At 57.4% G+C, this 23,764-nt stretch overlaps 11 protein-coding genes across 11 annotated transcripts; 6 read left to right on the top strand and 5 right to left on the bottom strand.

The window, feature by feature from the left end:
- The first annotated feature begins 69 nt into the window (after positions 1-69).
- On the top strand, positions 70-1,811 carry F5Z01DRAFT_324906 (GPR1/FUN34/yaaH family-domain-containing protein). Its single transcript, XM_046259044.1, has 3 exons — positions 70-924; positions 987-1,385; positions 1,440-1,811. Exons 1-3 carry the CDS (start codon positions 560-562, stop codon positions 1,525-1,527), a joined length of 852 nt encoding a protein of 283 aa, XP_046122147.1. The 5' UTR covers positions 70-559; the 3' UTR covers positions 1,528-1,811.
- Position 1,812: 1 nt separating this feature from the next.
- F5Z01DRAFT_324907 (putative monocarboxylate transporter) lies at positions 1,813-3,856 on the top strand. Its single transcript, XM_046259045.1, has one exon. It carries the CDS (start codon positions 2,236-2,238, stop codon positions 3,679-3,681), a length of 1,446 nt encoding a protein of 481 aa, XP_046122146.1. The 5' UTR covers positions 1,813-2,235; the 3' UTR covers positions 3,682-3,856.
- Positions 3,780-5,659, bottom strand: F5Z01DRAFT_324804 (Quinolinate phosphoribosyl transferase). The gene is made up of 3 exons (XM_046259043.1): positions 5,166-5,659; positions 4,054-5,116; positions 3,780-4,007 (listed from the first exon to the last, which is right to left on the bottom strand). The coding sequence occupies exons 1-3, from the start codon at positions 5,359-5,361 to the stop codon at positions 3,878-3,880; spliced, it is 1,389 nt and encodes a 462-aa protein (XP_046122145.1). The 5' UTR covers positions 5,362-5,659; the 3' UTR covers positions 3,780-3,877.
- A 1-nt stretch (position 5,660) lies between these two features.
- On the top strand, positions 5,661-8,858 carry F5Z01DRAFT_325232 (WD40-repeat-containing domain protein). The gene is made up of 2 exons (XM_046259049.1): positions 5,661-6,766; positions 6,815-8,858. The coding sequence occupies exons 1-2, from the start codon at positions 5,773-5,775 to the stop codon at positions 8,404-8,406; spliced, it is 2,586 nt and encodes an 861-aa protein (XP_046122144.1). The 5' UTR covers positions 5,661-5,772; the 3' UTR covers positions 8,407-8,858.
- A 1,203-nt stretch (positions 8,859-10,061) lies between these two features.
- On the top strand, positions 10,062-11,854 carry F5Z01DRAFT_324912 (DNA repair protein Rad4, transglutaminase-like protein). The gene is made up of 2 exons (XM_046259046.1): positions 10,062-10,901; positions 10,956-11,854. The coding sequence occupies exons 1-2, from the start codon at positions 10,366-10,368 to the stop codon at positions 11,791-11,793; spliced, it is 1,374 nt and encodes a 457-aa protein (XP_046122143.1). The 5' UTR covers positions 10,062-10,365; the 3' UTR covers positions 11,794-11,854.
- A 560-nt stretch (positions 11,855-12,414) lies between these two features.
- On the top strand, positions 12,415-13,895 carry F5Z01DRAFT_324914 (SWIM zinc finger protein). Its single transcript, XM_046259047.1, has 2 exons — positions 12,415-13,154; positions 13,210-13,895. The coding sequence occupies exons 1-2, from the start codon at positions 12,561-12,563 to the stop codon at positions 13,723-13,725; spliced, it is 1,110 nt and encodes a 369-aa protein (XP_046122142.1). The 5' UTR covers positions 12,415-12,560; the 3' UTR covers positions 13,726-13,895.
- Positions 13,896-14,455: 560 nt separating this feature from the next.
- Positions 14,456-15,489, top strand: F5Z01DRAFT_324916 (high affinity copper transporter). The gene is made up of 3 exons (XM_046259048.1): positions 14,456-15,134; positions 15,193-15,283; positions 15,338-15,489. Exons 1-3 carry the CDS (start codon positions 14,561-14,563, stop codon positions 15,384-15,386), a joined length of 714 nt encoding a protein of 237 aa, XP_046122141.1. The 5' UTR covers positions 14,456-14,560; the 3' UTR covers positions 15,387-15,489.
- Positions 15,490-15,591: 102 nt separating this feature from the next.
- Positions 15,592-17,502, bottom strand: F5Z01DRAFT_616003 (fungal-specific transcription factor domain-containing protein; the record flags this gene model as incomplete). The annotated part of the gene is made up of 2 exons (XM_046260889.1): positions 15,592-17,082; positions 17,158-17,502. 2 exons carry the CDS (start codon positions 17,500-17,502, stop codon positions 15,592-15,594), a joined length of 1,836 nt encoding a protein of 611 aa, XP_046122140.1.
- Positions 17,503-18,315: 813 nt separating this feature from the next.
- F5Z01DRAFT_670865 (uncharacterized protein) lies at positions 18,316-18,723 on the bottom strand (the record flags this gene model as incomplete). The annotated part of the gene is made up of 1 exon (XM_046264619.1): positions 18,316-18,723. One exon carries the CDS (start codon positions 18,721-18,723, stop codon positions 18,316-18,318), a length of 408 nt encoding a protein of 135 aa, XP_046122139.1.
- An 84-nt stretch (positions 18,724-18,807) lies between these two features.
- F5Z01DRAFT_633213 (uncharacterized protein) lies at positions 18,808-19,444 on the bottom strand (the record flags this gene model as incomplete). Its single annotated transcript, XM_046261932.1, has 2 exons — positions 18,808-19,209; positions 19,277-19,444. The coding sequence occupies 2 exons, from the start codon at positions 19,442-19,444 to the stop codon at positions 18,808-18,810; spliced, it is 570 nt and encodes a 189-aa protein (XP_046122138.1).
- Positions 19,445-20,739: 1,295 nt separating this feature from the next.
- F5Z01DRAFT_324787 (epsin-3 protein) lies at positions 20,740-22,852 on the bottom strand. The gene is made up of 4 exons (XM_046259042.1): positions 22,555-22,852; positions 22,471-22,502; positions 22,336-22,415; positions 20,740-22,286 (listed from the first exon to the last, which is right to left on the bottom strand). The coding sequence occupies exons 1-4, from the start codon at positions 22,634-22,636 to the stop codon at positions 20,837-20,839; spliced, it is 1,644 nt and encodes a 547-aa protein (XP_046122137.1). The 5' UTR covers positions 22,637-22,852; the 3' UTR covers positions 20,740-20,836.
- Positions 22,853-23,764: the final 912 nt, after the last annotated feature.

Raw genomic sequence — 23,764 nt, 5'->3', positions numbered from 1 at the left:
AACCCATGCGTTCTGTTCAGGACCATCTCTGTTCTCTGGACAATCGTGGGATTAACAAACCTAGGCTGGTACGTACGTAGTAGCTCGCACCCATGCGCATTCATTTGAAGCCGCTTACGCCCAGAGAAACCCTGCATGGCATCATCGGCATCGGCACGGTTCAATGCACCCTGATCACTTTTCGAAATCAGCCGGCTGTCCGGGCCCACCTCTCCGTCACCCCATTCGACGCCATGAGTGAGACCTTTGAGATCACCCCAGGAAAGTGGACGCTTCTCCGCGCAACAGTGCCCCTAAGTGAAGGGATCGCCTTATTAGTTTACTATGGAGCACTGGACCACCATTCATCGCGCTGCTACTGTAAGCTTGCCCACAGAAGCACCATGGGGTTTCGTCCCCTGCTTGCGGACGAATGGGCCGTGGTGCGCTCTATAAGACCACCCGCCCTGCTCTTTGTCGTGCCCCGTGTCCCACTCCCCATCGTCGACATTTTTGCTCCGTACGTCGCTCCCCTTCTGACCACTTATATCCTTGGGCGAACAGATAACTACACATCACAATGGCCACCGCACATGGAACCGAGCACCCAGAGGTGACTGAGAAGCACGACGGCATCACCGGCCCGCGCGCATCGCAGGACCCTCAGGCGCCTCACTCGAACAATTGGCACCAGCGCCGCGACCTCGCATCATGGGGTCATGGCTACGCGCCTGCCGAGGGTGCCTCACTGCACCCTGGCGTGTTCAGGCCCTACGAGCACCGTAAATTCGCCAACCCAGCCCCGCTTGGCTTGAGCGCTTTCGCCTTGACGACCTTTGTGCTCTCGGCCATCAACATGGAGGCGCGCTCCGTTACGGTCCCTTCTGTCGTCGTGCCTCTGGCCTTTGGATATGGTGGCCTGGTTCAGCTCCTCGCTGGCATGTGGTAAGTGCTTGTTGGGGGAACAAAATGAAGAGGCGAGCTTGAGTGCTGACAACTCTGTGTAGGGAAATGGCTGTTGGCAACACCTTTGGCGCCACTGCCTTGTCGTCCTATGGTGGATTTTGGATCGCGTACGGCCTGCTCCTGACGCCCTCGCCATGGGGCATCCTGGAAGCAGACGGTCCTTACGAAGGTGACACCAGCTCTCCCGTTGGTTTCTTCCTGACCGGATGGTTCATTTTCACGACAATTCTGCTCGTCTGCACTCTTCGCTCCACCGTCGCCTTCTTCTTGCTCTTCTTCACCCTCGACATTGCCTTCTTGTGCCTGTCGGTGGAGAACTACGCCAGAGACATGGGCAACGAGGTTGCTGCGACGAACTTGAAGAAGGCGGGTGGTTTCTTTGGCTTCTTGGCCGCTTTCCTGGCGTGGTACAATGCTCTGGCCGGAATCCAGGACAGCAGGTAAGGCCTTTGATGGCAGATTGCCCGAAAAAATCATGCTAACGATCCGCGCAGCAACTCGTTCTTCACCGTACCCGTCATTCACTTCCCATGGTCGGACAAGGGCCGCGAGCAGCGTGGCAAGAAGGAAAGCATTGCCTAAGGAACTGGTTGTCCAAAGAGCTGAGGAATAGCGTTATGTGATGAGTGCCAATGGTTGCGATGGGAGTGTGATGAGTTTCATTGTGGAGGATATAATTACCGATATTCAGTGCAGCAGTTCAATTGCACTATCTTACCCTACACAGTGAAGTCCAAGAAGTGCAATCGGGAGCATGGACCCGCCGCTGTACCCCTTCATCCAAGTTGGTCTCAAAATCCGCCAAGGCCTGGGAATAAAGGAGTGGCTCTCATTGCCGACGGCCGGCTCCGCGAGCTTCCAATGATCTCGCACATTTCCCTATCTCGTAACACCGACCACCAGCTCCCGCAAGCAGAGGCTGCCAAGCTCTTCTGTGGCATTGTGTGTTGTCTCGAATGAATATCTGCTCCAAATTGGGGTCATGCTATTCATTACTACTGCTTTATGCTCTTTAATGAGGGGTCCCAGTCTGCACGCTTAAACCGAGCTGCATCGAGCTTGGTCCTTTTGCCAACAGACTTTTCCTTCCCCATGGCCCCATCTCGAGGATTACGGTATACGGTATAGTTTCAGAGCGCGCTCGGCTATTTTCCGTTACGTACCCTTAAAGAAGGGGAAGAAAAAAGAACCTTACATTATTCCTCGATCTAACCTCCCCTCTCTTCTATCAAAACCCCCCCAACACTCTCCTGGGCAAAGCAAAGCGTGGTGGAGCAAGGATTGGACGCCATGGCACAACCACAAACCCTCTCCGAGAAGGAGACGGCGACGATAACACCCCAGCCCGGTCTCACCACCACAGGGACCGGGGATTCGCAGCAGGACACGGCGCGACCCAACGCACCACCCCCTCCTCCCAACGGCGGCTACGGCTGGGTCTGCTGCGCCTGTGTCGCCGTCATCAACGCCCACACCTGGGGCCTCAACTCCTCCTACGGCGTCTTCCTCGCCTACTACCTCGCCAACGATCTCTACCCGGGCGCCACCTCGCTGCAGTATGCCTTTGTCGGCTCCCTGTCCATCTCGTGCGCCCTGCTCACGTCACCGGTGGCCACGATTGGCGTGCGCACCATGGGCACCAAGCCCACCATGATGCTGGGTGTCGTGCTCGAGGCGGCGAGTCTCATCTGCGCCAGTTTCGCCAGCGAGATATGGCACCTGTTCCTCACGCAGGGCGTCATGTTCGGCGTGGGCATGGGATTCCTCTTCGTCGCCAGTGTGCCCATTGTGCCCCAGTGGTTCTCGACACGCCGCTCGCTCGCCAATGGCTTCTCGACGTGCGGCTCTGGTCTCGGCGGGCTCATCTACTCCTTCGCCACGGGCGCCATGCTGCAGAGCCTGGGGCTGGCGTGGACGTTCCGTGTCCTGGGCATCGTGGCCTTTGTGGTCAACACGATCTGCACGATCCTTGTCAAGGACCGCAACAAGATTCTCAACGCCACCCAGCTGGCTTTCGACGTCAAGCTGTTCAAGCGGCCCGAGTACCTGCTCCTGCTCGGCTACGGATTCTTCAGCATGCTGGCGTACGTGGTCATGATCTTCTCGCTGGCCAACTACGCCAACTACATTGGTCTCAACGCCTCACAGGCCGCGCTGGTGTCGGCCATGTACAACATGGGTCAGGGGCTGGGCCGCCCGCTGGTCGGCTACTTCAGTGATCGCACGGGGAGGATCACCATGGCCTCTTTCATGACACTCGTGGCGGGTATTTTGTCCTTGGCCATCTGGATCCCCGCCAAGCACTATGCCACGCTCATCGTCTATGCCATCCTGGGTGGCGGTGTCGGTGGCACGTTCTGGGTCACCATCGGGCCCGTGACGGCCGAGGTTCTGGGGCTGCGGCACGTCGCCTCGGGTCTCAACATCTTGTGGCTCTTCATCGCGTTGCCCTGCGTCTTCAGCGAGCCGATCGCCCTGCAGATCGTGGAGGGCACCGGCTCGTACCTCGGCGCGCAGCTCTTCGCCGGCTTCATGTTCATGACGGCGGCGGTGTGCACGTTTGTCTGCCGGGGCTGGAAGATTGGCGAGCAGCAAGAACTGGAGAGGCGATACGGCGGGGGCGACGAGGTCGACGCCGACAAGATTGCGTATGAGGAGGAGGTCAGCGGTCACGGCAAGAAAGCTGGCCGCAAAAGAATGCTCGTTGATTGCCTAAGCTTTAAGAGAAAGGTTTAGCGCACAGTTCAAAGGCTTCGAATAGATCAATTCACCAAAACTACGTCAAGAACTCATATTGAGTGGAAGGTGGCAGCATGTAATGCCCCGCTGCAAATGCGTCCTGGTATGAACCTCTAATAGTTTACCTTTACCTTGTCCTCTATCCACAGCCTACGGCTATCCAAGATGGGTATCATGCGCGAACCCGGCGTAGTTATTTCTCGCCCTCCTTGCCCCAGCGCGATGTCTCATCGCCGCCCTCCCATTCGCGTTCAACATACCCAAGCTCCAGCTTGACCTTTTCGACGGTGCTCTTGTCCCCAGTGTTCTTACCAATGTTGTCGCTGGCTATGTTAGTGGTGGTCCAGTCACTGGAGCGAGACGACATACCTGATCTTGATGGCTGGGCGACCCGCCGCCGAGCTCAGCTTGATGACAATGTTCAGGGGCACCGACTTGGCCCCCGTCTTCAAGTTGGTAAAGTCGTTTGTCAAGAACGTGCCAACACCAAAGGTCGGATGGAAGCCATACTTGTCCGCAACCTGCTTGTACTCCAGGCAGCGATCAATGTTGAGAGAATCCGAGAACACAATCGTCTTCTTGTCCTTGATCCCTTCCCCGTCGTAGTACTCCCGCAGGATCTTGACGTACTCCTCGGGGTCGCCAGAGTCCTGTCGCACGCCGGTGAAGAGCTCGGCATACGTCTTGGGGGTGCCGTCCTCCTTCTGGAACGTTTCGCGCGGGAAGCTGCTGTCAATCGGCCGCACGGGCTTGCTGAAGGCCTTGAGGAACTCTTTGGTACCGAAAGTATCCGTCAATGCGATGGCGAGCTTGGGTCCGAAGCAGCTCACCCATCGCCTCAGGGCTTCCTCGGTCGCCGTAGTGTAGTCGCCCACGATGGAAGCAGTCCCCATGAACCACTCGTGTGCAACAGTACCAATGGGTGGAATGTTGAAGCGCATGGCCAGGTGCACATTGCTTGTCCCTGAGAGCTTGCCTGGGTAACCCTGCTCCTTTGCCTTCTCGGAGGCCTTGACCAGGCCCCGGAAGACCAGTGCCTGCGTGTGGTAATCCCTCCTGCGCCGGGTGCCAAACTCGGATGTGATACAGCCCGCCTCCAGGAGCCGCATGCCCTTCTCGAACGCTGTCTGCTCCTGGCCATCGTAGTTCCAATCCGTGTCCATGAAACGGAAGTATGCCTCCGACGTCAAGGCCAGTATAGGGATCTCGTACAGAATGGTCTCGACCCACACACCCTTGATGCTGATGTCGATATCGCCAAGCTCGTCGTCGGCACCGGTGTCCTTGTCCACGGGCTTGAATGTGGCCTTGACTTGTTCACGAGGGTCGAGGCGGAAGTCTTTGAGGAAATTGAGGTATTCGGGGGTGAGGTAGTCGCAGTGCGTTTGGAGGAAGCGGTACTCTTCATTCGACAGCGAGATATTTCCGAGCTCTGAGATTTTGTTAGTCGGTCAATTGGCCCCGGCGAACTTGGGACTGACTTCGTATTTGCTCCTCCAACCACTTGAACGCAGCGCGTGACAGCTTCTTGTCCGGGGTGCGGTTGGTGAAAGCGTAGGATACAGGGACGTCTCGAAAGCACTTGTACACGGCGCATTGCATCGTCAATTTGTACAAGTCAGTGTCGAGGAAGGAGATGACCCCCTCGGGATATGGCGAGGTGCTGTTGAAATCCATGATGGTCCGGCAGATTCTCGCAGAGGGGACTGGAGAGTGTACGAGTGCCTTGAGAGTAGTAGATTGAGGTCCTCAGATATCAGACATGAGAACCACAGCTTGTCGAACGATGCAAATTGACCATCAACACACAATTCCCTGCTTGGCACACGATGGGCATTCGACGACGATGGAGGAGGGATGAAAGAATGACGGGACCGCGCGATGAGGGGCATTTGCATGACATGACAGCCCGGAGCCGGAGGACTTTAGGGAGGGGCATGACGGGCCACGGCGACTCCAAGGCGCTAGCAGCGCATGTACCCATGCCCAGGCCAAATCTGGAGAAACCTTGCCTAAAAAAAAAAAATCTTGATGCTGCTGCGCTTCACAGACTGAACAAGCACACGGCAAACGTCCCATTCCGCTGCCATGGACGTTCATCGCTGTCGCTTCGTACCCTTCCAGCCCTCGGGCATTAACTCGATCGCCTTTTCGCACACGAAAACCCGTTCTGCCCGGCATGGCGCCCTGGCTCGTATGGCTGTTGGCCGCGCCAATGGCGACGTCGAGATCTGGAATCCAGCCAACGGCGCGTGGCAGCAGGAGACGATCCTCCGGGGCGGCAAAGACAGGAGTATCGAGAGTCTTGTCTGGGTGAACGAGCCGGACACCGAAGTCAGCGACGGACGCACAATCCTCGGCAAGTCGCGCCTCTTCAGCGTTGGGTATTCCTCGACAGTCACTGAGTGGGATCTCGAAAAGGGCCGGCCCAAACGACACGCGAGCGGGCAGCACGGTCACATCTGGTGTATGGCTGCCATACCGGCCGAGGCTGGCAAGGCCGACTCGCAGCTCGTGGTGGGCACAAACGACGGTGAGCTCGTCATCTACTCGACCGAAGATGGCGACCTCCGATTCCAGCGTGTCCTCGTCCGCTCGCCGACCAAAAAGGCGCAGATTGTAAGCGTCGCCTTTCAAACCCGCAAGATTGCCATCGTCGGCTGCTCCGACAGCACCGTGCGCGCCTACGATATCACAAACGGGCACATGCTGCGAAGAATGACAGTGGGCGCTGATCTGGTCGGCAGCGCCAGCAATACGATTGTGTGGGCGGTGCAATGCCTAGCCAACGGCAACATTGTGTCCGGTGATTCTACTGGCCACCTCACCTTTTTCGACGGCAAGACGTACACGCAGATGCAGCGCATCCAGGGCCACAAGCAGGACATTCTCAGTCTGGCTGTCTCCTTTGACGGCAAGACGATCTTCAGTGGCGGCATGGACCGCAAAACAGTCCTGTACAAGCAAGGCAGCTCCTCGGACAAGCGCTGGGGAAAGTCCTGGGGTCGCCGGTATCACGAGCACGACGTCAAGTCGCTAGCGACCTTTGAGAGTGGTCCGACAAGCGTTCTAGTGTCGGGAGGTGAGTAACTTGCAGTCGTCCCCGGGCCACGGTCACTAATCCATCCAGGTCCTGACACGAATCTGGCTGTCATGCCTCTCAAGCAGATGGGCAAGGAGAATCACCGTATCTTGTCAAGCCTGCCACAGCAACCGCCCCTTGCTTCTGCGCCGGCCAGTCGCTTCGTCGTGAGCTGGTGGGAACGTCAAGTGCACATCTGGGTGATTCACAAATCCGCCAATGACATTATAAGCGGCGCCGACGAGGATCTCGATCTCAGTCAAAACCGCAAACTCCTCAAGACTATCATCATCAAGGGTGACTCCAACATCTCCGATGCGACCATCAGCGAGTGCGGCACCTTCCTCGCCGTTTCCACCTCGACGGATGTAAAGGCGTTCAAGATCGACCTCCCGACAGTCGAGGAGCCTGGTTACGTCCTGCAGCCATCCGATCTCGAGATGTCGACGGTGGAGGTCCCAGCACGACTCCGGAAACTGGGTGCCTCAAAACTGCAACTATCGCGCGACCTCAAATGGCTTTGTGTCGTTAGTGAGGGATCGGCTGTCCGCGTGGTCGAGGTTGAGCGTGAAGAGGACGACATCCGACTTGGGCCGATCCGAAGGCTGCGCCGCTTGCAACGGAGCGTGCCGCGCTACATTCGCATTGGCGGCATGGGCAACTATGAACGGACCATCACACACACCGTCTTCAGCCCCGACTCGATAATGCTGGCGACGGCGGACCTTGCGGGCTACATTGACACATGGGTCCTCAACGCCGAGTCGCAGGACGGCGACGCTGCCAAAAACGGCGAGCCAGGGCAGACCTCTTCTGGGAGCGAGTCCTCGGACAGTGAGGAAGAGTCTGTGGCCGAGGGCAGCGACACTTGGACCCGCAATCCCAACGGCAAGCTCCTCCCGAAACTGCCAGCGGCCCCAGCCGTGCTCTCCTTCTCGGCTCAAGTACCCGGAGAAGACGGGGCTACGGATTACATTCTACTGGGCGTGACCGGGCAGTGGACGGTGAACCTCTTCCATCCCCTGCAAGGCTCGCTGACGCCGTGGTCGAGACGGCACCCCAAGAAGGCGCTCCCCGCACCCTTCCAGGATCTCCTCGACCTCGCCAAGGGCTGCTTCTGGCAGGATACCCGGGTATGGATCTATGGCGTGTCGTTCCTGGGCATGCTGGACACGAGCCTCGACCTGCCCAAGCCGAGCGACGTACCCGAGAGCGAGGCCGAGGCGGCGGGCATGAAGCGCAAGCGCACCGGGTACGCCACGGGTGCGGGCAGCAAGATGGCTCAGAGAAGCCTCGTGCCGCACCGCATCAGCCGCCACGTCAACGGGGCCGCGGACGAGGACATTGACATGGACGACGTGACCCGTTCCGACGACGAGCACGAGGGTGTGCACAGCGATGACGAGGCAGCTGACGCCGCCGCCGGCCAGCTTGTCCAGGCACGCAACGGCCAGGAGGGCAGCAGCGGGGAGCTGTCGCAGCCCACCTCGCACAAGAAGTCATGGTGGATGACCTACAAGTACCGACCTGTCTTTGGCGTGGTGGCACTGAGCGAGACCGAGGTGGTGCTGGTGGAGAGGCCGCTGTGGGATGTGGACATGCCAGACAGGTTCATCGCCGGGGAGCCGTGGGAGAGGTGAGGTCGGTAGTGCGCGGCTTGTGGGAGTCGTTGTCGTTGTTGTCTTGGAAAATGTACGTATATACTGCTGTGCATGTACGTGGGCGTTATGGCGATGTGGATATGCACAAGGAATTCTCAGTAGACTAGACATTGCGCGTCCTCAACAGGGACAAGGTTGACCGACCTTTGGACTTTTATCTTGAGCATATTCCTCGCGCTCTTTATGACTTTTGATCGCCTGGATTAGGTGAAAACCGTACACCCTGAGGGGCACACGGCTGTTCATCGCATGGAGACCGGCGGCGTCGTCACTACGATGTCTAACAGGCGTGCGATCGACACGTGCACCAGCGCTCTGTGAGACTCTTGTACGTGCCTACGTGATGAGCACAGGACAGCTCTGTGGCGGCCTGGAGCAGATGGTGAACTCGCAGATCCTAGGATCCACCGCAGCTGAATGTGAGCCCTGTTTCAACATGTTTCTGAAACTGGAAAGTCGCCCCAGATTGCCACCACCTGCTCAGAAACTTTTTAGAGTTGGCTGACGCCCCTAGCCAAACTCGTTGAAGTGTGAAGCACCATAAAGCTACGGATACACGTGCTGTAATTATAATCGTTAGTCGGGGGTTGCCCGACGAGGATGACGCGGCCCACGTACTGTTGGTTTGTGAGCGGCCTAACGAGGCTATAGATGGGGAAATCGAAAACCATAAAGAACATGGGAAATGGAAGACAATTATGTGAGGTAACTTAAAATGGGACGCCGCGCGGCATGTTGCCAGTTGTCATGTGCACACAAGACCTTCAAGGCCAGGCGTGACCATACAGTGTCACCGAATGGAGTCTCGACAACCCTTGGGCTTCATGTGGTGATGATTTTCCTGGGTTATCAACCATGTTCCGGATGTGAACATGAGCCCGATCATATGTCAGCGTTTTCAGGCAATCCTTTGGGTATCCTGCCGGGTGTCCGTACCACGAGGGCCGCGCAATTTTGTAGTCTAATACATACGCAGTCCGGCTCTTGGAGCCTCCGTCCAAGGAAGTGGATAGGGATGGATAGGCTGGTCTGGCTTGGAGAGGATATCTGTGGACCTGCTGGCCGCGCGCCATTATTCTCATCGCGGAATGGCTTAGCAGCTGGGGAAAGGAACCTTGATACTATCGCCAGGAGAATGCTTAACCTCAACAAAGTGTGAAGAAAGTAGGTCTTGCGCGTGGCTGCGATAGACAACATGAACTGTGCCCCTCTACTTCGCTGGCTGATGACTCCAGTACTGAAGACTGGAGTGGCTGAGGAGGACCGCACAGCCCCTCGATCTCGCAGGTGATTTCCCGCATTCGTCGGTTGATCCGCGTGGCGCCACATTCAGAACCAGAGACTGGACTTGCGAGGCCCGTCTCCACAGAAGACCTCTGATTGGTCCGCCCCGAGGCTGACGCGTACCTCGCCAGGACCACTCTGTGGGAGCGGAGGCTAAGGGTCTTTGACTCTGCTGGACGGCACTGCTCAGTGCTGTGTCTACGCCTCCAGGCTGGCGTCCACGCAACCACCACGCAATCTGCGGCAACAAGTCCAGTCCCTTCCACTTCCAGTCCTCCACCTGCTGTTCATCCCCTTGCACACTCGATCCGACAAACGCATCTACGAAATGCGACAATGAAGCGATATCCCACGTTTTGAACTGCGCAATTGACTTACGTCTGCTATCACTCCAATTCCGTCCTCGAAACGACGACGCTCCTCTCACGACATTGCCCGCTCCCACTCTCGGACTGTGGCAACCACGACTGCAGGCTTACGACACACGACCCGACCACGCAATCAGAGGTCGCTCGCTTCAGCAACGGCTACCACTGTCATCTTCTTTGTATATCCTCGCCGGCAACGAGCGAACCTCATCCTCTCGATACTTTCGACGACGCACCGATTGACCGACCTCGCTGACGTCGCACCCCCATCCACCCTATCAACAGCATGGCGGGTCGCAGCAGCCCAATGGGCGCTGGGGCCTCTGGCCCAAACGACTACGGCGAGGAATGGGCTCACGACCTGCGGGTGAAGTTCGAGGGACTACTCCGCGACAAGCGCATGAACGACCTGCGCGCATCCTCCCGCCATGCCTCGCCAGCACATGGCCTCTCCGAGCGAGCATCAAGCGCAAACCTGCGAGCGTCCAACTCCACAACATCAAGCCGTCCTTCAACATCACAAGGGTCGGCACTTCCCTCCTACGCCTCGTTACGGCACCTCCCCATCGTCCCCACAGCCCCCGACGCGAGCGACCGCGAGGCACAAAAGCTCCGCAACCTGCTCATCAGCTTGTCTTTGACACCGACCAAGTACGAGAACCCCGGACTTCTGGACGAAGCCCTCCAGATCATCCCTCTCGACAGGATATACAGCGAAGCCGAGGAAGAGAGCCAGGTATTACAGGCCGAGGCTGAGAGTATGGGCGATGGTCGACGGCCGGAATGGGGATACCAAGATTGCGTTATTCGTGCATTACTAAGGTAAGCGCTGTCTTCGGACTCTTGCGTCTCTCGCTCCGTCGCTAACAGTAACAGATGGTTCAAACGATCATTTTTCACATGGGTGAACAACCCTCCTTGCCAGACATGTCTTTCACCTACCGTCGCACAGGGCATGACCGCACCAACGCCCGAGGAGAGTGCGTGCGGTGCGCTGAGGGTCGAACTGTACCGATGCTCGTCACACTCATGCGGGGCGTACGAGCGGTTCCCCCGCTACGGTGATGTGTGGCGCTTGCTGCAAACCCGTCGAGGGCGGGTCGGCGAGTGGTCCAACTGCTTCAGCATGTTGTGCCGCGCAGTCGGTGGCCGAGTACGCTGGGTCTGGAATGCCGAAGACCACGTCTGGACTGAAGTCTACTCGGACCACCAAAAACGATGGATTCACGTCGATGCCTGCGAAGAGGCTTGGGACAACCCGCGACTGTACACGGAAGGCTGGGGCAAGAAGATGTCCTACTGCATTGCCTTCTCAATCGACGGTGCCACCGATGTCACGCGGCGCTATGTCCGCAAGTCCGAGCATTCACAGAACCGGAACCGATGTCCCGAGGAGGTGCTACTCTACATTCTCAACGAGATCAAGGCCTCGCGCCGGGCCAACATGAGCAAGGACGAACGCTTTCGCTTGGAAAAGGAGGATCAGCGCGAAGACCGTGAGCTCCGTGGCTACGTCGTCGCTGTCATTGCCCAGGCCGTGACGGATCTCGTACCCGGCATGACGTCGCCAGCCTCTTCTTCCGGCGCCCCCAGACAGCCCAGCCAAGACCGCAAGGTGCCTGCCGAGCAGCCTGGGCGTACCAATGGTGGCCGTCTGAGTCAGCCATCGCGAAACCCCCCTCTCCCACCAAGAGACTTCAACCGCCAGCCCTAAGTGCACCAGAGTCGGTGAATGTCACATCGCCGACATCCACGATCTCTCTCCCTTGTCATATACACACTCGAAATCTCAAGCATAGACCCGGCGTTCGTCGCACCATCTTCCATCCCCTCACATTACGATCCATGCATGACACGTCCATGCATGCGATGAGTTACGTACAAACGTATATTACACACGACCCTGATTGCATTTCTTTTGTTGGATGTTTGGAGGAGCAACCAGATAATGGCTGGTACGAGTATCCGGACGGCGGAGTTGCTGGGGGTAGGTGGGACGGCATATGTTCTGTTCATGTACAGAGATGAGTTACGGGGCATATCCTGATGTTGGGCGTTCTGGTTGCTTTCTGTCGGTTCGTAGCTGAGTTTGCATGAGCGATGCACTCTGCGTGGAGGCTGCTGGGATGTATATGTCCCTGCGCTAGCCACTGGAAAATTGACCATTTAATCGCAAGACTGTCACGACTGGCTGTAACACTCCGCTCGTAGATATATATAAATAAGGTACCTTACGATAAGGTACTGAACAAGCTAAAGTAACTGAATGTTCTGACTCCTGTGAGGTGCTTACAACAATCATAGAGTCACGTGACTACGTGTCATCCAGGAGGTGAGTGGCGAACCAGCTAACCGGCAGCTCCCGCCAAACTCATCACAGCATCAACGTCAATCACATTGTTGATACGTCTAGTCGCCTCTTTGTCTCTTTCCTACGATACTAGCCGTAACTCTTTGGTTTGAACATCGATTGTTGTCACCATGGGTGGCGTAGGAGCGACAACGACCCTTCCACAGACCCTTAGGCCTATGTCCAAGCGAGCACAGGAGGTTGCAGAGGCCATGCGACTGGAGGCAATTCGTGCGACGCGCGCCCGTAAACAAGCAGTGGCCCTCGAACAGCAACAAAAGTCAACTTCTGCTAAACAGGGCTCACGAAAAGCCCCTATCGACCTCACAGGGAATGATGGCAACCAGAAACCAACCAACTCGAAGCGCAAAGCGACTTCGCAGCCCTCCTCGTCGTCGTCATCAAAGTCAACAGCAAAGTCAGCACCATCTCACAAGGGCCCATTAGATCCTCCCCCCACGAAGAAGCGGAAGAAGGATGAGGAGAAGCGGCCGGGTAGATTCCGGCCTCAGCCTCCTCAGTCATTCTACGACATTTATGATCGTGCGATCGCCCAGCGCTTCTTTGTCTTGTCGCGGGCCCGTACGGGCAGCGAGGAGTATCCCGCCGAGATGGTCGAGCTGACAGGTTCGACTGGCAATATCTACACTGTCATCATTGATAATCGACCAACATGTACCTGTCCACACGCAAGCAAGGGCAAACAGTGTAAACACATCTTGTTTGTACGTACATTTCCAGACAATAGTCACGAGCAAGAGATTAACATGTACACTTCAGGTCATGAAGAAGGTACTCAACGCACCCTTCAACCTCGTCTACCAGCTGGGACTCTTGAACTCTGAGCTGCACGCCATCCTTGCTGGGGCTCCGCCAATCGAGGACCCCGAGGTCGAGCAGGAGCAGCAGTCAGACAAGCGCAAGCCAATCGATGGAGACTGCCCGATCTGCTTCTCGGAGCTGGAGGAGAAGGGCGAGGCCATCGTGTGGTGTCGAGCAGCGTGCGGCCAGAACATCCACAAGCAGTGCTTCGACACATGGGCACGCACAAAGGGGGGCAGCGGCAAGGTCACATGTCCCATGTGTCGGTCCCAGTGGGAAGGCCCTGACGTTCGAGGTCTCAACAAGATCAGGCGGGACAAGGGCATCGAGAGCGAGGGCTATATCAACGTCGCAGATCAGCTGGGGATCAGTCGAGAACGGGACAACAGTTCGTATTCCGAGTGGCTCGGTCGCCCTCGCTATGGTGGTGGTGGATGGAGTCGGGGAGGTCGAGATCGCAACGGGCGTTGGTAGTTGTTTTGCGTGGGGGGAGTGAAGGGATGCTCGACTTGACTGACCCGAAGCATGCTCATCGATTTGAGCAGATAGTCCGCCGCACCATGGACGGGCCGCCCAGAAGACGTCGGCTCCGTGAATTCTGTACACCGAATGTAAACGCGACGAGGCTTGCATGCACGAGATGATAAGGGGATACGGTGCGCAAGTTTACTATTAACAGTCTGGCTTATTTAATGTAGACGAAACTCTGCTATCCTAGGTTGCGCGACTGTGGCAGGAGACGGCAAGTGTTGTCGAAACTCGAAAGGACTTGGGCTTTCATCATTTTGCCTTGAACCCATCATTCGTTGTCTGATGCTTCGCGGGCAAGCTAGCCCACACCATTGCCACCGGCGATGGAGTGGCACTAGCCCACTGCGCTCAACATGCGCCATGGGATGTGAAGAAAAGCAAAATCAAAAGAGAAAGCCCAGGAAAGTCAATAGGTGGCAGGGTTTCTTGGGGGCCCTAGCTGAGACCCCTGTTGTGTGGGCTGATACCAGGCAGGGAAAACTTGCTCAAACGGCCTCGATATTCCTCCATGAGCACACCATCAGCAAGTCAGAAGCAGCCTTGTATCAGCTTGAAGCCGCAAGATGAGGACACTAGAACTAATAAGAGACCTTTGAGTGCATACTTAGAGGCACGCTAGTGATGTATGAGGGTTTGGATGCGAAGAGGCTCTGCGTTCAACCTTAAAAGGCGCCTGGGCCCCTTTCTCAGCACCTCGGTCGATCAAATTTCACGACCACTTTGAACGAGCAAACCAAAACCCTGCCCTCCCCAAGCGACCAATTTCACAGGACGGAACATGGACCAAGTCGCCAACATCCTGCACCACGTTGTCCGCCACCACGACGCCATGGACCACATGGAAGACAGCGCCACGAGCACCATGGGCACCATGGCCAATATGGCCACCACGGCGGCGGCGACGGCGGCGGCGGCCATGGAGACCGGCGGTGACGACGACATGAGCGGTATGGACATGGGCGGAGGCGATGGCAGGCCCTGCAAGATCTCCATGCTGATCAACTACAACACCATCGACTCGTGCTTCATCAGCAGCGACTGGCAGATCAAGTCCATCGGCATGTTCGCCGGGTCCTGCATCGGCATCGCGCTGCTCGCCATCTTCCTCGAGATGCTGCGCCGCGGCGTCAAGGAATTCGACAAGTATCTCGCCAGGCAGCATCTGGCCAAGCACGCCGGTATCGCGGCGGCCGCGAGGTCCTCGGACGACGGGGCCAAGGACGGTGCTATCGCGGGCGCGGCTGGGGCTGCTGGTCCCATTCCGCCCTTCCGTCCGACGTTCTGGCAGCAGGGCATCCGCGCGATTCTGCACACGGCTCAGTTCACGGTGGCGTACTTCATCATGCTTCTTGGTAGGCTGGCTCCTCTCGAAAGGCGTATGTCTATGCGTGCTAATAGTCTGGACTATAGCCATGTATTACAATGTCTATATTCTTGTCAGCATCTTCCTTGGTATCTTGGTCGGATCGTACATCTTCCAGTATGAGACTATCGATTTCTCGTAAGCATCGCCTTGCCTCGTTCCTGATAGCAGTTCCGCTGACATGAAGCGTAGGACACATTCGAACAGTGGCAACAGAGAGCCGACCGTCTGCTGTGGCTAACGTTGCATGTGTGCGTTCGATCGAAAGAAAGTAAATGATGAAAGGCCGGTGTAAGCTGAGGAGTTGGTCAAATCGAGCCTTGCGGTGGCACTTGTACAGATCCAAATACACTACCGCCCATGGGGCTGGGGAAATCAACACTGAACCTATTATTGCCATCGCTCCAAGTCCATTCAAAAAGTGAAAATAGAAACGCACGCTTCTGCTAAATCAAGAGCGACCTGTGACCCAAGATCCGCAAACACTTGGCCACGTCAAACGTCTCGTCCAGGTGGCCACGACACGACCACACCTTCTCCTGGATCTCGGACGCCTCCTTCACCGTCCCCAGCACCTGTAGCGGGCCCAGTCTCTGCACCATTTGCCTATATCTGTCCTCGTCCTCGGCGGGCGCCAGACACCCTGCCACGCAGAAGGGGAACACCATCCCCCGCAAGCACGACCCCCGGGGCATGTCGGCCAGGGCGCAGGTGATGAGACTCGTGTGGTGCTTAATGTCCTCCTGCTCGGGCTTCCAGCCAAAAACGACGGTGTAGAGATAGAGGAGCACCCCGTGGAGCCAGATCTTGTTGTGCACGGCCATCAGGGGGCCAAAGTCCTTGACCTCGGACGGCACCACGTCGCCCATCTCCGGAAGGGGGTCCTGGACGACGAGCGCCATCATGGCGTGGACTGTCTGCCGGGGCGCCGCCTCAGCCTCAGCGTCAAGCGAGCCGAGGCTTGTGAGGAGGGCGTCGGCGAGGACCTGGCCGCGCGACACGAGCTCATCGACGCACAAGGTGCCCGATTGTTGCTGTTCCTTCTTCCAGGCGTCCAGCGTGGCGACATCGGCCACCATGTGCATGATCCAGTTGTGCAGGCCGACGAACTCGTCCATGAAGAGCGGACCGGCCGTCTGCGCGTGCTCGCGACATTCCCGGGAGTAGCATGCTGGGATGATGGACTCTTGGTAGTGGCGCAGCCGCGGGGCCCGCTCGAGGGCGATGCTGGACATGATGTCCATGTTGATGAGGCTGGCGGTGAAGAAACGCAGGGCGGCCTGGTTCGTGCTCCAGGGACGACGGACGCCCATGGACGGCGGCGGCCACAGGTACGAGTAGAGGCTGTGGAGGGTGTCGGCCCAGCGATCGGGCTTGGGCAGGATCTGGAAGAAGAGGGCGATGGCGGCGTCGAGGTGCATCTTCCAGTTGTCGCCGTTGCCGGTGGCGACCTCGAAGACGACCATCTGGACAATGGCCTGCATGGCGATGAGCTGCTCGTGGAGGGCGGCCTTGGCCTTGCGGGCGTTCATGGCGGCCATCTCCTTCTGCAGCTCGCGCAGGCCCAGCTGGAGCTGCTCCTGCAGCTTGTCGGCCATGCGGTTCGTGCACTCGGCGTGGACGGCGTCGCCGTTGGCCATGATGACGCCGAAAAAGTACGAGGCCAGCGAGATGGCCGTGTAGTAGACCGACTTGTTGCGCTGGAGGATGTCCAGCACCCAGCCCCGGCCGCCGCTGAGGATGGGCGGCCGGTAGAAGGGGAAGAGGTAGGGGAAGACGTAGTCGAGGTAGATCATGATGAAATGGACGTCTACATCGGGCCCGTTGTCCTCCTGGGCGCCCTTGTGGCTGAAGAGCTGGTTCGTCCAGGTGACCTGGGGTGGTGAGCCGCCGCTGGTCTGACTCGAGGGCGGTGTGAGGCTGCTGGGGTTGTGCGGCTTTGCGGACGACTCCTGCGGTCTCGGTTGATTCGGTCGGTGAGGATCGACGACGTCGCTCCCGTTCCCGTTGACAGTGTTGATGGTGTTGCTCTCTGCGCGATAGCGCGTGCCCAGCTCACCATCGCTCTGCGTCAGGCTCACATTACGCGTGCCCGTCGCGAGCATGTCCATGTACTTGCGGTCGCGCCGCTGGCTGGCCTGCTTCTTCACCTGCGCCTTGATCTTGTCGGCCATCTCCTTTTGCCGGGGCCCCCCGTCCATCCAGTCCGGCTTCTCGTCTTCAAAGTGGCAGGTGATCTCTAGCGAGCCGCAGCCATCGCACACGGGGCGCTTCTCATCGCACTTTTTCCGGCGCAGCCGACAGGTCCAGCAGCCAGCATTGGAGCGGACCTTTGTCGACATGAAGTTCCGGAGCATCGACATGATGGCGTCTCTAGTCGTTCTAGGCTGTACTGTTCTTGTTGTCTGGTCTTTATCGCTGTCGTCGCACTCGCGCGATCGAGGCGCGTTGAATCATGTGAGAAACGAGCAAATGCGCTCGAGGTGAGTGAGCTGCGATGAGAAGGATGTAGGTCACGTCCTTGCACTCCGTCGCTCAATCGCTCAATCGTTCAGGAGGTAGTGATTAGTGAGGTGGATGGATGAGACAGGGCTGAGAAGGCGTATCATGCATAAGGTATCGTGGACTCTGGAGTCGATCGGCACTTGCTTGACGATTGGAGTCCAGTCTGGACCCGTGCCTGAATTTGTCAGCTGCAGCGCTGGCTGTAATTTATCCTTATTTAGGTGACATGCCCCCCAACCCCGACCGGCACGAGCCTGACAGCCTTAGTGAGGGCGGGACTCGCGGGAGGAATTTGGCGCCTTTGGGGGAGGATCTGGGAGGCTACAGCCGGCAGATGTTGCGGGTACAATCTGTCGATGATCCTCAAAGGATTCATATGATATATCCAGCCCAATCCTTACGCATGAAACAAGCCGACAGGTCATCTAAGTGGCAACCCCCCACGCGACAAGATATGGGCACAATGAAGCACGCACAGAGAAAAGTACATTTCATTCAAGCAAACACAGTAAAACTCCTTTTCGAACTATAGGAATCTGTCTATATAGGTACCTTACGTTTCAATCAAAATTACCGCCCGAGAATACCGAACCAATATCCAAGATTATCACTCCCAAGACATATCAGAAAAGCCACCCGTGCTCGTGTCAGTCCACCAATTAATGTCAACCCTTTTTACCAAACAGTGTTTGCCGTCTGTCCAGCAACCCCAGATCCCACCAGCCTTCCACCCTAGACATGATGGTCCTCCTCTTCGACCGAGCCCTCGCCAGCAGCGGGCTCAACGGACTCTTTGGCGGTGGCTGCGGAGGAGAAGGGGAAGGATCCTCAGGGATAGGCGGTGGCGGTGGGATCTGAAGCCGAGGCAGGCTCTCAACCGGACGAGCCATCTCTCTAGAACCTGACGGTCGCCCAGAAGCCGTGGGAGGCGGGGACAGTCGTGGAACGGGAACAGGAACAGGCAGGGGCAAGGAATCGTGGACGTTCGACCCGCCAGAAGACGACGACGCCGCCGACGACGACATGGAACCCTGCGATGCGAGCTTGCGCTCCTTTTGCCCCGTCACGGCCATGGTGCCCAGACTCCGGCCCTTTCGCAGCACATTCGGACCAGCAGCCTGTCCCACCACGCCCTCCTTGCCCCCACGGGCGCACCTTCACTCGAGGTCCTTGGGAGCCTCCGACGAGGGGCCCTTGATGCGGCGCCAAAGACAGACAGAGACAATGGCCGACATGGCAAACATGATGCACAGGGCGGTGCTCAGGCCCCAGACCGCCTTGACCTCGTAGCAGGCCGTCTTGTCCGGGTCAACCCAGAGGAAGACGTTGGAGTTGGTCTTCTTGACGTTGCTGTAGACAGAGTCGATAAAGTTGGCCGTGTTGCCCTTGGACGGGTACGACTCGCACTGGAGGTAGCTGACGGGCTTGCCGAGCAGCACCGCCACGACAATCACCATGATGAGGACCGCCGCGTCGGCGCCCGTGGCGATGAGCATGGGCAGCATCGAGTCGTAGTACAGGATGTAGCTGATGGCAATGTACAGAGTGGCCAGACAGGACTGGAAGGGCATTGTCAGCCAAGAGCGCCGGAGACAAGAAAGAACAGCAGAAAAGAAAGAAACGTACCACGACAAGAGTGCCGACCAGCGGAGGAGGGGCAACGTAGCCGGCGTTGACGGCGTCACTGATAAAGTTGGCAGACAGCCCGATGATGGTGAGGAGCGCAATGCCCTCCATGATGCGCATGACGGTAAAGGTCATGCCCAGGGCGCCGAGAGCAGGAGCAGAAGGCATCCTGAAGAGTGTCGCGGGTGTGATGAGCGAGAGGCGTGGTCTGGTGGTGCCGTTGGCGGTTCGCAAGGGGAGATGCTTCGAGTAGAAGGGTAACGAAGCGGTTGCTGACGCTGCCGGGGAAGAAATGGTGATGAAGTGGCTCGCCAGGAGTCAGGCGAGGAAAAGAAACAGGTATGGCAAGCAAGTCCTCGTCAGACTTGAATCTGGATGTGATGTGATGTACTTGTGGAAAATCTCGGTGGTATCGTGAATCAAAGAAGGACGTTTTCTCTCGGTTGTTTTCGTTATACTTGCAAAGGTGAAACAGCAGTGAAAGCAGCAGACCCAGACCCAGAGATAGGAAAGGACAAAAGAAAGAGAAAAGGAAAAAGGGAGATAGGAAAAAGAGCTTGGTAGGTAAGGCTTTGTTTGGTATGATGAGGAGAGGAGAGAAGAGGTCCGGTTGAAGAGGCATGTCGATCGCGTCTTTATACCAAGCCATGTCGTCTCGATGCCTCCAGTCTGTCGTCCCATGCGTGCTGGGGAGACAAAGCTTCGGCTGATGCCAGAAGTAGCAACGGCGTCAATGGATACACTCGTGAGTCCAGTCAGCACTCAGTAGCCGCGCATGTTTCAGGACGCTCAGGGCTCAAGGAAGTCCAAGAGGGAGTTGAGGCACGTAGGTCAGGGCCGCAAGATACGTACACACATGCACGTCTCGACGGGTGCGATCCTGTTGGCTACACAGCACCTGGATCTTGCTGCCAGCCTCATCTAGCAGGATGCATGTTCAGGGCACCGTTTCACGACAGTCGCTGTCGAGCATTTGTCGACATCCACACGCAGTTATTAGTGGTGTAGGCGCTCACTGGGCCAATGGCGAGGCTGAGGATCGTCGGCGCTTGACCTGCGATGCAGCCTGCGACCGGGGTCCTCATTGGCTGGGCGCTAAACGTCGGCAGATCCAGCAAAGACTTAGCCGCGCAGATGGGGCCCGGCCGACGACAAGACCCGTGAATCGGCATCGATTGGCTTGCAGCGACGCACCACATGTGCGTATGCTGCTGGTCTGTTCCTGCCTGGGACGTTTCGGAAGCCGGTCGCAGAATGGGCGAGATGAAAGGCTTGTTTTTCTCTCGTGTGGCTCGTACCATCGAGGAGTGGTGTGCTGCCAGACAGCTCGTCGCCTTCACGTGATGATGGGTGATGTTGGAAGCTGATCCAGAATTCATGTTCGCTCAACGATGAGGGAGGCTTGCTTCTCGATGATCCGGGAACGCCTAATCTAAAGCATCTCATTAATATGCTCACGACTGTTTCCATGGATCCAAACACGCTGTTTTCTTCCCCCCTGCCAAAGGTTAACGCTCGCAGTCCGTCCGTAATCCGACTTGACCCATCCGCCACATATATCTATCCAAGCAAGTCGTCAGATGCGGAGCCGCCTTGAGGCTGTGCGCTGCCGGATGGCTGCTGAGACGCAGATGACGGGGCACCCCAGATGCCAGCGCTGCTCTTCTCCTTGGCCAGCTGGCCCATGGCAGGTCCTGTTGTGGGCGTGCTGGACTTCTTGATGCCAGCGCTCGCCTTGCCCCACAACGCGCCAAATGCGTCGCCGCCCCCAGGCGCAGCGGCCGGCTTGGCGCCAGGGCTTGTTACTGGCTTCATGCTGGCCATGGTACTTGGTGCGGCATTCGACGCAGACGAGAAGCCCGACATGCCTGTGCTGGCCGGGGCCATGCCCGTAGCTGGTGCGGCTCCGGATGACTGCGACTGGATGCCACCAAAATAATTCGGCCCAGAGGGCTGGAAGCTCGTGGACTTGGGCGCCTGTTGCTGTGCCGCCACGGGGGCGCTGAAGGCCGAGTAGTTGGCGCCAGGCGTGCCTGACGCACTGGGTGCCGGCGATATCGACGAAAAGTTCACCATGCTGTTGAGGTTGGCCTGCTGAGGTCCAGACTGGGGCTGTGGTGCAGCAAACTGCGCGGTGCTCTGTGCGGACGGTGGTGATAGTGGTTGTGAAAGCACGTTGGAGCCAGATGCTGCCGGGGCTGGGGCAGGCGCGGCGGATTGGAAATCATCAAACTCGTCGTCGTCGTTGGCAGAAACAGCAGCAGCGCCCGTGTTTCCGCTGGAGGCACCGAAATCCGCCAAACCAGATCCATTTGATGGCGCAGGCGCAGAAGTGGCCGGAGCAGGGTCATCGAAAGAGAACAGATCCACCTCGGGCTCCTTCTTCTTGGGTGGCTCAGCAGAGGGTTTCTTGGAAGATCGCTCAGACCGGCGGGAGGTTCTGGACGAGCTGGCCGCCGGTCTGGTATCCTCGTCTTCGTCGTACTCCTCGAAACGATCTGACCTCCCGCCTCCGCTGCGGAAGTCATTGGGCTCCTGGCCTCCAAAGCCACCCCCGTCGCCATACACGCGGCCAGAATAGCCACCGAACTCGGTAGAGCTGCCGCCGTAGCCACCAGATTCGCTGCCAAACCCGCCGTAGCGGCTGCCTCCCCCGCTCGAGAAGCCGCCTCCGATGCCGCCCTCGACGCCGGTGTACTTGTTCTTTGTTGCCCTTGCCTTTTTTCTCTCGGTTCGGATCCGTTCAACATCGCCTAGCAGCTCTGCCAGCTCCTTGGCGCGGTTGCGTACGTTGATACCCTGGTCCTTTCCGTTCATGTCGATGAAGTGGAACTGTCGTAGCATCTTGAGCAGCGTGAGATGACCTCGGGCATCGTCGATGACGCGCTCGGAACCGTGCTTGATGAGGAACTCGAGAAGCTGGAGGGCCTTGTAGATTTGCCGCCACTCCTCGGCGGACTTTTCGGTGAATCGGCGGTAGATCATGGGCATGATCTCGTTCAGAGTTTGGCTGCAGGTGTCAGCTCAACCCAAAAGCGCTTGGCCACGAGTGCTCTTACTAGTTGAAGGTGCCATTGGCGATTTCTTGCATCAGGGTTGACGACGCTCCCCAAGGCTCATTATTAGTCGCCTCTCGCACCTTTCGCCGGGTCAGCCCAATGTTTCGGTTTGGCGCAGACAAGAGAGGGATATACCTTTGCCTCCATTTCCGTATAATTCATGACGGCTACACTCGCGTCAGTCGCAGCGCGAGGTGCTGCGGCCGTGATATGACATACCATTCTGCGCCTTCCTAAATCCTGCCTTGAGGTCGTACAAGGTCAGGTTGGAGACCGTGTCTTTCAAATCGTTCAAATCCATTGTGCTGATGGAACAACTGCAGGTGCAGTTGCTGTATCAATGCTATGGTTCGGTTCGACTGCGACGCAGGGTTGTCGTCGGCTCGATCAGCGAGCTAGAGGCCTATTCGTTGCCACGGTGTTGAATAGCACCAACGCCTGGCTGCGATCCGTAACGTCAGCGCCCAAGCAGTGTTCAGGAGAAAGTCACGTGAATGGCGCTGGCATGCTGGCGGGGGCATCACAGCTACCCTACAGCACTCCGGATCTCAAGCACGTATTCTCCGTCTTTCGGTATCTTGGCCGGTAATCACGTATTTAATTTCATGTATGTATTTGGGCTATCTGGTACTTTCATTGTCGTTAAGGGTTTGCCTCCAGGTCCTCAGCTGACCATACAATTTCGCTATCGACGTTCACCATGATCCTCAAGTGCCGGCTCCCAACGGCACTCTTGGAGGTCCAAGGACTAGGAGCTTGTGTCCCGATAACATTTTAGGGGAAATACGCAAAGATATAACTTTGCTATGGATTTTCAAATGTCCGAAAAGACCACAAATCAGATTTGAACTGTGCACCTGATTATTAGGCACATCGCCCTACCAACATTGAACTCGATGTCCCCGGAGTTGTGGTCCCGTTGGCGCGGAACCCCGAGAATTAGGCGCGTCCCAATCGCGCCTCCACCCTGGCAGGCCAGCGGACTAGCAAATTCTGTGGACCTGAGACTTCAGGCCACTATTTTGACGACAGCTCAGGGTCATAGAACTTTTCTCGACTTTTACCCTTTGATTCATCAACAACTGTACACTATTTCATCAACTGTACCATCACAACCATCGCATTCCCTTCGAGCAGCTTCCGCCTGTGTATTATTACCAACAAGTATGTCAATGTTGCTCTCCTTCCGTCCCACGCAGACCCTATCGCCTCGAGGCATGCACATGAGATCAGGGGCTCAGCGCCAGGCTGCAGCGCAATGGGTTGGAGGCAAGCGGTGTCGGTGACCAACATGCACTGTCCCCCGGACAATGCACTTTTTGCGCACCATGGACCCTGTCTGGGTGCCGCCATTGGCGGCTCGCGTCTCCTGTCAGTTTCCAGTCGACTGTATGCTGGAGATGACGGGCAGAGGTAGCCTCCAGAGGCA

This window comes from Emericellopsis atlantica (genome assembly GCF_019669845.1).
Source record: "Emericellopsis atlantica unplaced genomic scaffold F5Z01scaffold_3, whole genome shotgun sequence".
NCBI lineage: Eukaryota > Fungi > Ascomycota > Sordariomycetes > Hypocreales > Bionectriaceae > Emericellopsis > Emericellopsis atlantica.
The sequence above is the reverse complement of the archived record's forward strand: the minus strand, read 5'-3'. Positions and strand labels throughout refer to the sequence as shown.

Bases quoted from the DNA above. Each gene is read 5' to 3' on its own strand.
- F5Z01DRAFT_324906 (XM_046259044.1), top strand. From the start codon at position 560: ATGGCCACCGCACATGGAACCGAGCACCCAGAGGTGACTGAGAAGCAC. The intron at 925-986 runs GTAAGTGCTTGT...AACTCTGTGTAG, and splicing joins CAGCTCCTCGCTGGCATGTG to GGAAATGGCTGTTGGCAACA. The intron at 1,386-1,439 runs GTAAGGCCTTTG...CGATCCGCGCAG, and splicing joins GCCGGAATCCAGGACAGCAG to CAACTCGTTCTTCACCGTAC.
- F5Z01DRAFT_324907 (XM_046259045.1), top strand. From the start codon at position 2,236: ATGGCACAACCACAAACCCTCTCCGAGAAGGAGACGGCGACGATAACA.
- F5Z01DRAFT_324804 (XM_046259043.1), bottom strand. From the start codon at position 5,361: ATGGATTTCAACAGCACCTCGCCATATCCCGAGGGGGTCATCTCCTTC. The intron at 5,117-5,165 runs GTCAGTCCCAAG...ACAAAATCTCAG, and splicing joins GTTGGAGGAGCAAATACGAA to AGCTCGGAAATATCTCGCTG. The intron at 4,008-4,053 runs GTATGTCGTCTC...TAACATAGCCAG, and splicing joins CGCCCAGCCATCAAGATCAG to CGACAACATTGGTAAGAACA.
- F5Z01DRAFT_325232 (XM_046259049.1), top strand. From the start codon at position 5,773: ATGGACGTTCATCGCTGTCGCTTCGTACCCTTCCAGCCCTCGGGCATT. The intron at 6,767-6,814 runs GTGAGTAACTTG...TAATCCATCCAG, and splicing joins AAGCGTTCTAGTGTCGGGAG to GTCCTGACACGAATCTGGCT.
- F5Z01DRAFT_324912 (XM_046259046.1), top strand. From the start codon at position 10,366: ATGGCGGGTCGCAGCAGCCCAATGGGCGCTGGGGCCTCTGGCCCAAAC. The intron at 10,902-10,955 runs GTAAGCGCTGTC...TAACAGTAACAG, and splicing joins GTTATTCGTGCATTACTAAG to ATGGTTCAAACGATCATTTT.
- F5Z01DRAFT_324914 (XM_046259047.1), top strand. From the start codon at position 12,561: ATGGGTGGCGTAGGAGCGACAACGACCCTTCCACAGACCCTTAGGCCT. The intron at 13,155-13,209 runs GTACGTACATTT...TGTACACTTCAG, and splicing joins AGTGTAAACACATCTTGTTT to GTCATGAAGAAGGTACTCAA.
- F5Z01DRAFT_324916 (XM_046259048.1), top strand. From the start codon at position 14,561: ATGGACCAAGTCGCCAACATCCTGCACCACGTTGTCCGCCACCACGAC. The intron at 15,135-15,192 runs GTAGGCTGGCTC...TCTGGACTATAG, and splicing joins GTACTTCATCATGCTTCTTG to CCATGTATTACAATGTCTAT. The intron at 15,284-15,337 runs GTAAGCATCGCC...CATGAAGCGTAG, and splicing joins TATGAGACTATCGATTTCTC to GACACATTCGAACAGTGGCA.
- F5Z01DRAFT_324787 (XM_046259042.1), bottom strand. From the start codon at position 22,636: ATGGATTTGAACGATTTGAAAGACACGGTCTCCAACCTGACCTTGTAC. The intron at 22,503-22,554 runs GTATGTCATATC...ACGCGAGTGTAG, and splicing joins ATTTAGGAAGGCGCAGAATG to CCGTCATGAATTATACGGAA. The intron at 22,287-22,335 runs GTAAGAGCACTC...TGACACCTGCAG, and splicing joins GCCAATGGCACCTTCAACTA to CCAAACTCTGAACGAGATCA.